At 37.5% G+C, this 15,834-nt stretch overlaps 1 protein-coding gene across 10 annotated transcripts in view; it reads left to right on the forward strand.

Moving 5' to 3' along the window:
- The window catches only part of PROM1 (prominin 1), a 65,820-nt gene that overhangs the window by 44,200 nt on the left and 5,786 nt on the right, over positions 1–15,834 (forward strand). For 5 of the 10 annotated variants that reach the window (XM_068943327.1, XM_009673284.2, XM_068943332.1 and 2 more), the window contains 13 exons: positions 711–870; positions 2,906–3,058; positions 3,914–4,037; positions 4,466–4,569; positions 4,914–4,998; positions 6,349–6,495; positions 6,772–6,843; positions 10,694–10,786; positions 11,717–11,734; positions 12,126–12,179; positions 13,787–13,867; positions 13,948–14,016; positions 14,569–14,661. In XM_068943327.1, the coding sequence (XP_068799428.1) occupies positions 711–870; positions 2,906–3,058; positions 3,914–4,037; positions 4,466–4,569; positions 4,914–4,998; positions 6,349–6,495; positions 6,772–6,843; positions 10,694–10,786; positions 11,717–11,734; positions 12,126–12,179; positions 13,787–13,867; positions 13,948–14,016; positions 14,569–14,661 (1,253 nt within the window). The remainder of the gene's footprint in view (positions 1–710; positions 871–2,905; positions 3,059–3,913; positions 4,038–4,465; positions 4,570–4,913; positions 4,999–6,348; positions 6,496–6,771; positions 6,844–10,693; positions 10,787–11,716; positions 11,735–12,125; positions 12,180–13,786; positions 13,868–13,947; positions 14,017–14,568; positions 14,662–15,834) is intronic. The other 5 variants (XM_068943333.1, XM_068943330.1, XM_068943328.1 and 2 more) reach the window with 1 other exon arrangement.

Here is a 15,834-nt window from a genome sequence, read left to right on the forward strand (position 1 = left end):
TCATACTTACTGCTGTTTCAGGTATTTTCAAAGGGGAAGAATAAACAGAAACTACATTTTATAAGTACAGATATAATAAGCGAATACAACATGTCTTTGTGTATCTAAGTAGGAATTGTATGTATAGGGTAGCAGGTTTGTTTGTAATTTGAGAAAGAGGAAATCTGCTTAATTGATTATTATCTCAAGAGTGCTGCTTACTAATTGGAAGCAATTCATTTAAATAATCCTTTCTAATAAGACTGAAAATAACTAATATAGATTCTTGGTATAGGCAGTCTAATTTCTTTCACAGTGTTGTGTTCCTGAGTGGTGGAGTTTAAATAGATTCTGAACTGCTTCATAAAACTAGTGGCTCATTGTCTTGCTCAGTATTACCATTTGCTCTATTGCATGAAAAGCAAGATTTAAGCTGGCTAGATAAAAAGTGACACATTCATTATGACGAAAGGAAAGAAAACTCTGGCTTGACATCTGCATCTTTCATCATTAAACTGAATGCTAAAAATAAAGTGTGTGTGTCTTAAAATGCCATCGTGTTACTTTGGAAGCTAAATGTTTCTGTTGCTTGCTAGTCTCTTCCTCACGCTTGTCTTCATGGCTTGCCTTGTTACATTTGCAGAATAGCTTAATAGCATTTTATAATGCATACATGGAGCATATTTCTTCTATGAATCTGTAACATTGTGATTTCATGTTTGCTGTTTTAGATATTAAAAATGTGTTGGAATCCATTGGTGCAAATATCAGTAGCTTCACAAAAACGCTCCCTGTTCAGAAGATTCTAGCTGATTTGACAGTATATCTTACGCAGAGTGAAGCATATGTTCAAGATTATTTTCCAGTAGTGGAGCAGTATGATTTCTACAGGTATGTACATATTATTTAGAAAATAGGGCAGGAGGGAAGCGCTGCCGATTGTTAATACTTTGTAATAAATAATCCAGTGTTTTGTAAAGGCAATGAAACTATTAATGATGTATGGTAGTGAAACAAAGATACTATAAGGCAATGGTTTACCGGCATTTTGGTCGACGCCCCGGTCAAAACTGCAGCTAGACAAGCTGCATGCTGTTCCTGTACAGGCTGAGGGGTGGTAGCTGCCCTGTAGGCTTTCAGGTCTTTTCAGGAAGGAGAGGAGTAGGCAGATGTCAAAGATGCAATGCACAGAGAAACGGATTGTTTCACAATGCTGGGGTTATTTCCCCATTCATTTGGGACTTGTTTGTTTTGAGTTGCAGATAAGGTACTGCAAGAGCATAGGAGTGGAGGGGGCCCTTGAAGCCAATCCATTTTTATTGCAGGCCTTTCTGCTGCAGAGAATAAGCAGCAGGGATTCTGCTTTACACCTTGTTAAGCTTTGTGTGCCGGTGCTTGTTCCTGCTGGTGTTGTGCTGGTCCTTGGGCATGCGTGGGTCTCTTGCACCTTCAGAAAAATCATCCTATTTGAGACTCATGTGACTCCTGTAATTGACTAATCTCATATCTTGAAACATAAAACTTTTCATTTCAGACAATTTAATTTTGCTCAGTTTGTGTTATTTCAGTCCTCAAGCTCATCAAATTCTTCCTGTGCTTTGATATTTCAGTTGTCCTTGTCCTCTATATTGATAACTGTTTCCATCTTTGTCAAAAACAGTTTTACTTCTATAAACTAAATGTGCTAGTGGCTTTAATGCAATGTTAAATAAGAGCGAGCAAAAGACTGAGCTTTTAAGGACCTCTGTGCTTATAACCTTCCCTTTAGCCCGTTTCTTACCTGCCAGACAGTTTTTGTATTGAGCTCAGATTGCTTTAATGAAATAAAATATACTACTACTTTCTGCTACAATATGCCTTTGTTGATATCCGATTACACTTCTCCACTACTTAAATCTATCTCCATGTCATTTAAAAAGACGTTATTCTGAACTCTAACCGAGTACTCTACTACTGAAACCCAGAAACCTGTAACTGTTCAAATGATGTTCCCCCCATCCCTTTCTTTATTACAGATGCATCGTTTGTAGTTCTTAATAAGTGCTCTTTTACTATGCACCTGTCAGTATTAATGTTTTTCTTTCCCCTTGTTGGCTGTGCTTATTCACTCTAATATTCCTTCATCTGTTTCCTCCTTCCTGCTCACTCAGTACAAAAGTGCAGGGAGGAGAAAAGGGAAGGTAAAACGATAAGCTGGGAGAAGGGAGAACAAAACAAGGAAAATGCAAGGGGAGAGAGAATTGGGAGAGGGTGAAAGGTCAGAAAGAGATAGAGGGAGGCTGTTTGAGTAAATGGATACGTTCCAAATACGTGGACAGATTGAACTTTTATGTGGTGTTATTAATAAGAATGAAAGTTCAATTTCTACTGAAAATTTTCCTCCTGATCAAGTTCCATTAACTGCCTAATACATTGAGAATGTTCTAGCACGGACATTCATATCCTAGGTTTTAACAGCCTTAAATGCCGTTGTTTACAATTTCAGGCCTAAAATACTGTGTACAGGTCAGAGTAAAGTAGTAAATGTTACAGCAAGAGCAGTTCCACACTCGTAAACTCAGCTGCTTCTTGCAAAAGTTACTGCTTTGGAATCTGCCCCTTCTGAATCGTTGTTAAAGCAGCAAAAACTTGAAGTGAAGCAAACAAAGTCCGTCTGCAGTAACTGTATCTTGGCTTTTGGGACACGCTGTTCCTGCAGTGTTTGTTTCCCAGCCTGTCAGCAGTAGCTGTCACTGCTGCAACAGCGATTGTTTTCTGGTCCAAAATGTATGCTAGTGTAGGAAAAGCGTTTTTTAACTGCTAACATTGGTTATAAACTTGAGTCAGAAATGGCCAGTTGGGAATGTGCTGCTGCCTGACTTGTTCTGCAGGTCTCTAGTGTGTTCTTTACATGCTAATAACCAAGCACTTTGGCTTTATTCCTTAGATGGCTGGGTTGTCTCATTCTGTGCTGCATGGTGGTCCTAATTCTGATCTTTTACTACCTTGGATTGCTATGTGGTACCTGTGGTTACGATAAACATGCTTCTCCAACAACCAGAGGCTGCATTTCCAACACTGGAGGAAACTTTCTCATGGCGTAAGTTTCTCTTATTTATGAAAAATGAAACCTGTACAGGTACCTATAGAAATTTTTTTTCATTGATTTTTGAAGGACATATATATGAAGAGGATTTGTTTTGTTACCTACCTGTATATGCTGAAAAAATTAAATAAAAATAAATATTAACTTAATTTACATCCACTGAGGCACTCATGGACTTTGGATTGCTCCTTTATTGACAATCATACTTGAAGATGAAACATCTTAATCTGTTGTTAGGGGAGTGTTGTAGCAAGGGGGATAACTATGTAAGCTCATTTGGAAACTGCAAAAATTGGGAACTGTGTCAGTTGAAAATATAAAGGGAATTTGTGGGTCTTTTTGGAGAGAGCACTCAAATATATTCAAAAAAATTAAAAATCACCATATGAGAAGAGTAGAAGTGTATGACTTCCTCAGAGCACTTTTAAGTGGTTTGGGAATGGTCTTTGGAGTTCTCAGTAATGGTTTAAGGTCATTTCTTTTGGGTACAAGAGAAGATTCTATCTGAAATCTGCTTAAAACTCTTTTGAGAACACAAATCTAGAGACTTGGATTAAAAAAAGAAAATTGTATGTTTTTGTGGCTCTTAGATTTAACTCTTAAAGAAGGCTATATGCCAACTGCAAATGTGAGTTTCCCCATTGTAGCAGTACCGTAGCTGAACACTTCACGTGACTGAAACAGACAGGGTATTTCACAGTGCAAGAACGTTGCGGAGAAAATGGTTGTATTTTAACCATCAAACAGATTTTATATCTCTGTAATTGCTATAGCTACTAACTGTTGGCTTCATTATTACCTGAAGTATACTTTGTTCTTGAAAACTTATCTGACTTGTTTCTTTTTCAGCGGTGCTGGATTCAGTTTCCTTTTCTCCTGGCTGCTGATGATTGTAGTGGTGCTCACTTTTGTCACAGGTGGAAATGTAGAAAAACTGGTCTGTGAGCCATTTGAAGATAAAACTTTATTCAAGGTGAAATTATTCATATTTAAGCTATTAATCAATGAATAAAATCCCTATGAGTTCTGAAGGTCTTTGTCAGTTATGTATGGCTTACTGTTTTTTTTGAAGCAGCTCAAGTGAGTTTGGATCTCATCTTACTTTCCACTTAGGCAATGAATAGAGACAGTCATCCTTTCTTGGTTTAATTTGCTTTGCAGTGTAAATACTGCATGCCTGTCGTCTTTTGGAGATAAATTTTTCTGCAGTTCAGCATTTCTTGGTGACATGTAGCTTTAATGTTCACTTTCTGCACCAGAGAGGTTGAATTCCATGTTTGCTTGTATTCCATCAGTAAGTGATGAGCTTAGATGTGGATATGTGTCAAAAGATTGCATATGAATAAATTAATGAGTTGAAAATGCAGAATTAGGGTAACATCACTGAATTTTGTGTTCTAGGTTTTGGATACTCCCTACTTACTAAATCAGCACTGGAAAAACTACCTTTCTGGCATTCTGTTTAAAAATCCAAATATTAACTTGACTTTTGAAAAAGTTTACAGGTAAAAGTAATTGTTAAGATTTAATTGTTAAGATTTAATTCAATTTGTACACCTTGTTTTTGTGATACCTTCCATATTTCAAAATTCCAGTACATCCAGAAATCTCATGTGTTGCAGAACGCAACATTTTGGTTTTCTAGTGAATTAGCAGCAAAAGTGATTCTCTCTCAAGATATGTGAGTTGTTAGAGGTTGTCTTAGCATATTATTGTATAACAGAACCAGCTGAGCTCTTTGAAAAACTGCTTTTTGTCTTTGAGACTGTCAGAAGCTGTTAAATATTTGCTTTCTTACAGACTGAGCTTCAAAAAGCATAGCGCTTTTTTTTTTTTTTTTTTTAAACAGTGATTGCAAGGAAAACAAAGGAATTTATACTTCCCTTCACCTGGAAAACCTGTTCAATGTCAATGAGTTTCTAAATATTAGTATGGTAAGTAAAGAAAGTATTAATGGTTATTTTTGAAGGCTGGAGAGCTGTTTGCTGCTCTTGAAAACTGTATAGCATGTCTGTGTTTTATGGAATTTTTTTTTTATGTACACTACATCCTGGTAGGAGGTGAGAACTGTCCAAGCTAATTTGAAATAAAGGATTCTGTTCTACAAATAAGACATACTTTATCAATCTCAGTGGATCACAGAGCGGCCTTTGGAAGGATTACTTATGTTTTTGATTGTGGATGTTGAAAGAATTTTTTTTTTTTTTTAGTTTTTAAACTTGCATAGATGAATGAAGTTTTCTTCCAAAGGCTGCTGACTGTGTTAACACTGTTAATAGTGAGTCCTGCTCTTTATATAAATGCCTTCCTTTGTGTGTTCAGTTCTGATCCCTAACAAGCTTATGTTGGTCCAGGATATGATATGCTGTGCTTCTAAAAACGCTTCTGATTTTTTTGGGGGGGAAATGAAATAAAATCCGTTCAGCTAAGGTTTTTAGAATTGGCTGTGTGACTGTAATAATTTTTTGGTTATCTGTAATACAGATCTGTGTGATAGCAACCCCTGCACGATGTTCCAGGCATTGTACTTGCATTTAATAGACACAGCCCCTGTCCCAAATAATACGCAATTAAAATGGACAAGGAAGATTCACCAAAAAGGAAAATTACTTTGAGCTTCTGCAACAGACCAATGGTAGAGGCTGAAAAGGAAGTCAGGCTTCAGAATTTCTTGTCTGTTGCCTTGCCTCCTATGCAGAACAGTTAATGTTTCAGACTTGGCTGCAGTGCAGGAAAACTTCAGCCCACAATCAGCAAGTCTTAAGTCACCTCTAAAGAAATTGAGAGAGTTTTCTTCTGGTCCTGTGGCGATCACGTTAGCTGGTATGGTAGACAATGTCTGTCCTGGCTGAGATACTGAATTTTGTACTTAAGGCCAGTAGTGAAATTTACCATTTTTAAGAACAGCCTTCCCTGGAGGGCAAAGAGAATTCTATTTTAGCTCTCTATCACCGCTGAATAGATGTAGGTCCTTCCAGAGAGAAGCCTGCTTAAACAGGTAATGGAGGGCAAGTAATCCATGGGTATGAAAGATGCATAGGTAGGTGAGATCACTGCATGGTTGCACTGTGTGGATGCTGCAGGAAGGGGAAAAACTTTACCAGGATTCTGACCAAGTTAATCAAATCGTCCTGCTGTAAAAGACAGTCAAGTTTGTTGTGCACTTCTTCATATGTTTAAGTGATTATGAGTCAGCAAAAGTCACGTGCTTTTGTGTGAGGGTAGGGATGTCAAGGACTATGCACTGGATGCAAACTGCTCTTGTATGTTTTTCTTCCTCTCAGTATACAGAAGATGTAGCCCTTAAAATTGAACATATTCAGATAAACCTGAGCAAAATCATTCTGTTGGATGAAATTGGGAAGGAGAATCTTCTGAATTTCAGCTCTTCGGGAATAGATGGGATAAACTTTTCAGCGTATTTGACAGAGGTGAGACTGTAGTAATCTGGAGGCACAACTGGAAGAAAGCATAATATCAAATTTTTCTTGAACAATAGGCAAAATAGAGAAAAATGTGATTTTTGTGTGGGGGGTTCGTTTTGAAGAATCACAAAACGAACAAAAGCACTTCAGAAAGTAAGGTCAGTAAACACTTGAAGAAATAAAGGGTGGATAAAGTAAGTAATGTGATTAAATGTAACAGTTGTCGCTAAATGCAGTAGTAACATACTCTTTTCTTTTTGTGCTATTCACATCTTGCTTTAGATCAATAAAAGTGTTACCAAGGTTGATCTCTTATCATTTGCTAATGACTTAGAAGCAAGAGCAGACCAGCTGGTAAGTTTAACTGACGAATAAAATAATACATAATGCAGTACTGTCAGTAGTTGTTTAATAATCACCTTTGTTCCCATTTCCAGAATTCTTGAAAGATTTCAGTGGTTTGTATACGTTAAAAGTATTGCTTTGCTTAATCAGCATTTCATGAGAGTACATAGCCAAGTATTTAGAGTTCCTACGGGAAAGTTCTTCCATTTCAGACACTTGTGTACACGGTGCACTGTCATATAAGGAAAAACTTTCAAGAACAACGATGTGTATGAACTGTATTTTAAATATTGCTAGCTCTTTATTTTGCTTGCGACAGTGGTATAATTTCTACTTCTGAAGTGTAAGTTATTATGTTCCCCTGATTAAGAAATCAGTTTGCCTGCTGACTCCATTATTTCTTGTGATACTGCCTACCTTGTAGGGTCCTATTTGGACGAAAAATTGACTAGATCATGATGGAAAAAAGGGTTTGAATTAATTTTTCTCTCAGTTAGTGAGCAGAAGATTTTACACTCGGCAATAAATCTTTTTACTGTGGCAGCTCTTAAAGGCTCTCGTGAGGCCTGCCACTCGGTCCTGGAAGGAGCAGTACACAAAAGAGATCCTGTTCTGAAGGGCTTGCTGAGTGCAGACACATGGACAATGGTCAGAGGGTATAGCTGCAGCGTGCCAGCAAATGAATCTGCTGAATGACACAGTTGTGTTAGCAGATACTGAATATTCAGTTGATATCTTTGTAGGTATGGCAAGGTCATGTCCTATTTATTTTTCAAAACTGAAAGTTGTAGCTTGGACGCTAGATTTCCTTACTCTGGTCTGAGACAGATTCCTGCATTGCAGTGCAGGAGTGGGAGTTCTGCTGCCCACGCAGGACCATCACTCGGATCACAAAGGGGTGCGCACAGCAGAAAGAGACCATGCTCTGTGGGAACTATCCATTTTCCATCCCCTGAAGGAGAGAAATACACCAGCAGAGTTCCCTGGTGGTTAGTCTTGCTGTTTGCATAAGCTGATGACACCTGTTGCAGCTTTTCTTGCCAGAGGTGCACTCATGCGTCCAGGGTGGGCTGGTCATGGGGTTTTTTTGTATTGTAGTTAGCATCCTCTTAAAGCACCCTGAACAAGTAGCACGTTGTCTGTTTACTGATGTAGGTTGTATGCTAACATGAACAGATACCAATAGCTTCGGTCATACTTCTCTTCCATTTTCCTTTCCTTTTTTTTTTTTTTTTCCTCCCCTCTGACATTTTGAAGGTTGCACAGATGGAGAGTTTTTATTGCTGTTTTGGGATTATTTTCTATGTTAAAAGTTGAGCTTTTTCAAACATGCTGTATCTTACATAAAATTACGAGAGATTTCTCTTTAAAGGTACATTTTACATAGCTCCCTAAAAGAAGATACATTGTGCTGATATGTTGGTTTTTCATTTATTATTTGTAATGGAATCTAAAGGAAGCATTCTAAGTGAGACTAGATCAAGCTAAGTCATTTCTTCATATAAAGGGCCAAGAAAAATACAGTATTCAGTGCGTTCCCTGTCACAGTGTATGCATTCAGTTCTTCCTTGTGCTTCTGCTCCGTGAAACATCTCATAACACAACACAGTGCGTTGCAAAAGTTAGATTGTTTTAAAATGTATACTAGTTTCCATGCGTGTTTTAGACTCATACTTTATTATTAGCGGTAACTCTTAAAGTATACAAGTACAATCATTTAAACAATAAACAAAAAGAGCTTCTGGAGTTAATTGACTTTGAGTGTATAGTTTGCACTTTCTGGGACTCTGTGCAAAATTAAAAGCATGTTTTAATGCTGGAGGAGCAAATGAAGTAAAATGGCATCAAGCCAAGAGGTCAGAGAATGGAGGAGGGAATGATGTTTCCTCCAGGTGTTGTTAGGTAAGTGGATTCAGCTTGCACAGGAGACAAAGCATATTGAAGTTGCTCGGTACCTTACCAACAGCATTAAACACGTTTGGAAGGGAATAACAAGACAGAACTGAGTCCCTGGCAGACTGCTGTCACAGGAATGGGCAAAGTTGGGAAGAGCTGAAGGGATAACCTAGAAGACTATTGCAGAAATGGGCACCTTTAAAGATGAATTTGTCTTAAAATAGGAAAAGGTTTTGACACTGTTTTCCAGTGCACGGAGACTGTTATAACATACCTTGCAAAATAAGTAAATTTCAATGTACAGAAGTAAGGAAGCAAGATTTGTGGCCCTTGGCAGTTTCTTTTGTTTCCTCTGGTATTTGACTAGCATGTCTTTTCTGAGATAATCTTATAATACTCCATGCTGAGAAAAAGCATGTTTTCAGCAAAATGAAACAATAGCTCTTTCTGTTCTGTATTTGCCAGTACAATAAAAAGTATCTGAAGAAGCTTTTTAAATTAATACTTGTACTATTATGGTACTCCAAACTAAACATCCTGAATCTTGCTTTCCTGAAAGAGATCTCCTCTCTAGTCTGGAGTTATGTTTGTGCTAATTCTTCCTAGGATCCCGTCAGTTTTTGAGTCTTTAAAACTGCAGAAATGGGCCCAGAGTTACCTGGCCACGCTCCTTAATCTTCAACGGTTTCCCAGAAATGCAGGGGTTAAGTAGCAGTCTAGCTGCTAGCCCTGCAAAGTCACCCAGAGGTTGTGGACATCACCTGCATGGAATTAATTTCCATCTAGAGCATTTCTCCAAGCATGGCCTTGACCTGGGACCAGTTTGTGCTCTTTTCTTTGTTTGGTCAAGTAACTGCTGCCCTGTTGCCTCACTGTGTGGGTGAGGATTCAGATAGGCCCAGGTGGGCCTCTGATCCCAGAGGGCAAGGAAGTCAAGGGCATTAGTGCAAGACCATGCTGATGCCTGAAGTGTGACTGCTTAGTAGCCAGTGATTTGACAGAGGTGCCTACGTTCCCCAAGGGCTGTAATCCTAAATGAGCAAAAAAGGTCACTCAGGGAGAAAAAAGGCAAGCAAAATGCTTAACTAGCAAAGCAGTATGGGGTACCAACAGATGGGTTGATACAAAACAAATCCTATTTTCTATGAGAAAGCAGGTATAAGCAAATGCTTTTTCTGTGAGTAAAATTGTTCTACTTCTACTGGAGATAACAGTGTGTATTCAGGGAGACAAGTGATTTGCCACCAAAAATAAATGGAAAAGAAATGTATCTGTGGAAATAAAATAAAATTTTACAATATTTTGCAACAAGAGTGACCTGTAGACAAGCATTCAGAATTAAAAATTAGAGCACAAACTCATGTCTCCTAACTGATAAGCAGGAGCCACTAAAAAGGACAAAACGTCTCTTTCCCATCTCAGTCTCATTTCCAAGTTACTGACTGAAAATATTTAAAATTCTGTGCATCTCAGAAAGCAGAGATAGCCTCATAATTATGCCCACACCGCATGAAACAAAAGCATCAATATCTATAAATGAAAAATGATCACTCCATCGGGGGGCGCCATTGCACCTGGAGGCCGGGTGTGCAAACAAACAGGATTGTCGTGATGAAATCAGCCTTTCCAAGAGCTTAGAGAGGAAGATGGAGGTAACTGTGGTGAAAATGACTTTAGTGCACTGTGTGAAAATTCTGTTCTATTGAATAGGTTTTGATGTTGTAGTTGGAGGAGCAGCGTGATTTATCTGTTTTGGTTACTGAGGCTTGAATTATTATGGTATTTCCCCCCCCCTTATGCTGGGAAGTTCAGTTTGCCATGTCCTATTGTTAGCATCAGTTGCAGTGCAGTATATGAATAAAATATTCTCTTACACTTTCATTGCAATTCATTTTTCTTTGCTCTGTTTGAAAGCTTTGAAACTATTGAACAGCAATACTAAACAGTTTTATTTTTTTTGCAGCCAAAAGGAGCACTGGAAAACGCCTTAAAAGGACATGCAAACAACATTCGAATGATTCATAACCAGCAAGTTGTTCCACTGGAGCAAGCTATGGTAAAATATTAAAGCACTATTAAGACATATATATATATATATATATATATATATATATATACACAAAAAAAAATAAGGAATATGAATCTATAAACATCTTAAATACAGTTTAGAAAGCTAAAGTACTGTCATTATCTAAGCACAGGTTGCACTTGCATTATGGCACTGAAGAGTCATCTGGTTAAATATATATTTAATCAATTGTTTTATTGTACTTCGTAATGCTCTCTAGAATCATGACCTTTTTTTCTTCCCCATTTTTTCTACTTACACTTGCAATTATAAAGAAATGAAAGAGAAAGCAGGGGCGAACTTTCGAAATTTCTAACCCTATATCACACATTTTTCTTTTTCTTTTTCATTTTTCTTCAGTAATAAAAGTAGCCATCGCTTTCACATTTTATATTGTGGAGTAAGCAATTGCCTAACAGTATTGGAGTTGGAAACTCCTGACAATAGTATTTACAGCCAAAGAAAAATCTTTTTATTGATGCTATGAAAGATGTGAAAGTGATTCCTCTGGTTTTGCATAGCACTAATTTGTATGATGTCAGGCTGTGATCTCTCTCATACACGCCAGGTATTGTTTTTTCCACTACGTAATGTGAAGATTTTCAATTTATCTTAGTAAGATAGTTCTGATAATTGACGAACAAGCAAGTCTTTTGGAAAGCAGTGAGTGTTCCTCTGAAATTTTTAAGAATGTTGTGTACTTAACCTCTTTCAGGAGGTTTTCCATATACCTCAAATTGAGTTCTAATTTAGCAATGTCACATTTTCAAAATTGCGCTATATTTCTGCCCCTGTCAAGTACCTTTTGTAGAAAAGCATTAGGTCTTCTGTTCCGCTCTGTTTATTCTATGCTGTTCTTTCCTAATTAACTCCTAATTATTCTCATCTCTCCTTCCTTTTACAAAACTGACTGTCAAGAAATATGTTAAAGCTAGGGTAAGTGCTTCTTCCTTCCTGAAATTGCACAAAATATAATTCTGATGTATTCTGAACACTCAGCTCTAACTTTAACTGTTCTCTCTTTTTTCACCAAATACATTTTACTCAATTTATTGCTACTAATTTTAGTTAATTTGGAGTTTTCTCTGTACACAATTTATAACTATCAGTGCTGTATGGGAAATACTAAATCAATGGATAAAATCAGTAAATCTTAGTTTTAAGTTAACACAACTGTTGTCACTCTATATTTGATAAGTTGTATCTGATTTTCTATAAATGATTTTGGTTTCTAAGCATGCACGCAGAGTTAAAGCAAGTGAGCTTTTACCTGTAGTGAAGATTTAAGTCTTTTTCTTTCTTCTTTCCCGCCCCGTCTTTCTAATAGAGCACTTTAAATCAGAGCATTAGATTACTGAAGAGGACATCATCTGAACTTATGGTAAGCTTCTCTTTCTGATAGCAGGAACGTTTTTGTGTGTGTTAAATCTATCTGCCACATGTGCATGGCATATATTTGCAATACAACTTTTTCTAGCTGCTGTATTGTTAGAGACTGTAACGCATTGAGGTAGTAACAGGGATTTAGAGTTCTGTTTTGTTCTGCACAGCTTTCTCTACCTTGCCTTGCACTGTGTAGAGTTCTCCATGCATAATTTGTTATTTTTACTGTTTATCCAGGATAGTTAGTGATATAGAGGAAGACGCACACAAAAAAAAATATTTGGGATTTTTTTTGAAATATGAATTGTAAATTTATCAGGTGACAGAGCAGGCTTCAGTAGAGTTCTATATACTGTATTATTCATGTTACTACAAATGCATCATTTTTTTCTAGAGTGAGAGAATGCTTAACTTATGCAAGAAAACCCCAAGAACCCCAACAGAGAGCTTTGTGATTCACATGCGTAACTAACTCTTGTCCAGTGTCCGGCTCCTGTGGGCGCCTCTTTCTTTAGCGTGGTACTCGTTTCCTTTCTGCTCCTGCAGTATCAGCCAAGTTGTGCGAAGCTGGATCTGTACAGAGAGGCTTCCCTAGGGCAGTCCATTTGTTTCCCCTCTAAATAGCAGCTAGTGTTTGTACCACAGTGGCTTCCATACTCTGCCAATCTTTAGAGAATCAGCAACAGGGGGTTACTTCTCTGGCAGCAGTTTCTGGTTGCCACGAGCCTGCCGTGGCTCCTGTAGCAAGAATCCAGCCATACTAGCAGTTAGAGTTGTAGTTACAACAGCTTGATGGGCCGTTTCTGCCTCAGTTCTTAAGTTTTTCACCCATGCTCAACAGCAGGCCAGCTACCCTTTTGAAGTTTATATTTTGAACCTAGGTGAAGGGGTAGGAGGCCTTGAAATAAGGTATTGATAAGAAAATGATGGTGTTTGACCCGTAAGTATATTTAAGAAAAGTCTCTACAGTTTAAGGCTGTATATGTGTTATCCTTTGTGTGTGCTCTTTGGGATTGTGTTCTGTTTCCTATTATTGATACTGAAAAAGTATCTCAATTTCTTAATCCTTTTGGATATTGATAAGCAGTGTAGTCTAGCTGATAATCAAGAGTCATAAAAGTATGTGGCCCAGTGATTTCTCCTTCCTCAGTATCATGTATGTAGGTGTATGTACATGGAGCAGAGTATGCTTTGAATTCTCTGATTAAATAAAATCTTAAGTTTAGCTATTTTGTGGGTTTGTCCGCTGTTGTGGGACCTGAAGGTTGGCTGTCGCAGGAGACAATTATCTATGCTCTTAGGAAAAGAAAAGAGAACAGAAAAGAAAGCTGGTCTAGTATATAAATGCATTGTATAGGATCCAGGAAAAGTTACTATTGATAACCACTAGTACCTTACTCTGTGACAGGTTTTTGTCAGCTGAACGTCAGTTCTTAGGTGCCAGAAGATTGCTCTTACTGTATCTGGAATCACGTGTTTTTTCAGATTTCTGTCAGGACAGTGATACTGGTTGATCTAGAGAATGGGTTGAAACAATGGTTGCGGAGCCATTTTAACAGCTTAGAAGGGATATATTTATATTAAATGCCTTTTCTTCCTTTCCAGGTTAAAGTGAAAAATGTCGTTAGTGCTGTTAATGCTGCCCAGCTTCTCATAAATAACAATGCTTCTCAAGTTATTGTCCAGGTAAGCCTCGTTTAGTTTAGCTGCATTAATAAATGGTATCGTGGAGGTAGAGGTTCACTTATTTTTTTGTCTGTTTTTAGGAAACAAAGAAGTTCATGGATACTGTAATTGGCTACTTCGAGCAATACGTTGAGTGGGTCACGGAGTCGGTAAGGTGTATTTACTCCATTGAGTGAAGCTGCTTTTAAAAAAAACGTGAAGGCGCTAATTTAAAAAAAAAAAAGTTACTTTGAAACTATGTTTTATGAGTTCAATTTGTAAGACATTTGTACTCAGTATGCAGGGAAAAACTCATCTCCTATAAATAGTTTTATCACATTTGAAGTAGAATAGAAGTGATTGAGTTGCACTGGTTGGAATACTATGCAAATTTAGCATAGAATCATTTTTCCAGGGCTAGCCTGAAATCTACCACTTGCACTAATATTGTACTGAGCCTGACCCAGGTAGTTCAAGTTGTTGTTAGCATCTTGTTTTATTTTTCTGTCTTTGATTGCTGACCTTGAGAAAGTGAGCTAAATTTTAAGGGTATACAATATATGTTCAGTTGATAGCATATCTCACTGGAGCTGACTTTGAATTTGGAGAGGGTGAAAGATAACCGTTTGGTAAATAGTATCTGTAGGTGTAAGCAATTACTGAGATTCTCCTTTTACTTTGTTCGATACTTCAAACTGTAATCTTTTTAATCTGTCTTTCAGATTGCCATGGAGGTAGCAGCATGCAAGCCTATTGCCAATGTGATAGATACAGCAGTAGATATTTTTTTATGCAGCTATGTAACTGATTCTGTGGTAAGGAAATATCTTCTCTCACTCAAAACTGAGGGGGGAAATCATGTGGGAAATTCTTTGAACATCAATCTGTGTATAATTCTCGCTAAGCTATTCTGAAGTATGATAAGAAAGGATCCCATACACAGTTATTCAAAGAAAAAATGTTCTGAGCTGGATCAACTCTAAAGCCAGACCAGTGCTGGAATTGTTCTGTGTTCCTATTGAACTTAGGCTCCTTATAGCAAGAGTCCTGTAAAGTTAACTGTTCTTAATAAATTTCTTCCAAGCTGAATTCAAAATAAATACCATACTACCGGTTTTTGATCAAAAACCGGAAAGGATAGGTTTCACTATGATTGTTTGATTCCGAACCCCTCTCTAAATTGAATAGCGTTAAGATCAAGATCTGAGGTTTCAACTTAAACCGTCCCTAACTTAAGGGTGGAAAAAAGAAGTGAGATAGAGATACTGAAGAAAAACTTTCTCTGATTATCTTTCCTGGAATCTAGAAAACATGTGAGGAACATGAACTGTTTACCACTTGAGTGGTAGCAGATGAATCTTGATCCATTCCTGTATGGAGACTTCCAGTATGACTTGTATTATCCTTATAGGCTGCTTCTGGCTTTTTCATCTCCCAGAAGATCTTTGAAATGGACAGCATGTGTTTAAAAAATAAGCAACCATATACCTAAAAACCTTTTAAAGTGTCTCCCAGCTATTATTCAGCTTTATGTCAATTTTAACCAGGCAATAATCACTACTAACAAACAGGAACTGTGTGTAACCAAAGTCAAAGCACTCTAATCTTGATAATGCTCAGCCATGAAATCTTCCAGCCTGCCAGAACCATTTTGTACCCATTGACCATCTTTTAAGTTACAGAGCTTCTGTTCTTGCTCTCTGAGCAGCCACCAACCAAGATTATAACAGATGGACCACAGTTTTCATGATGTTAGAACCTAGCTGAGCCATATATAAGTCAAAACTGCCTCCAGCCAGTACAAATCAAAACTGAAAAATCATCGTTTTAACATCTGGTGATAACTCATCTCATCTGAGCAATAATGAAATTATTCACACAAATTTGGGCTGCAGCTAGCAAGTTAAAAACTACCTCCATAAAGTGCTGGAAACTCACATTTTAACAAGAACCACAAATAAGACAACTACTTTAAAATACTAAGAAAC

The sequence above is a fragment of the Struthio camelus genome, chromosome 4 (assembly GCF_040807025.1).
Source record: "Struthio camelus isolate bStrCam1 chromosome 4, bStrCam1.hap1, whole genome shotgun sequence".
NCBI lineage: Eukaryota > Metazoa > Chordata > Aves > Struthioniformes > Struthionidae > Struthio > Struthio camelus.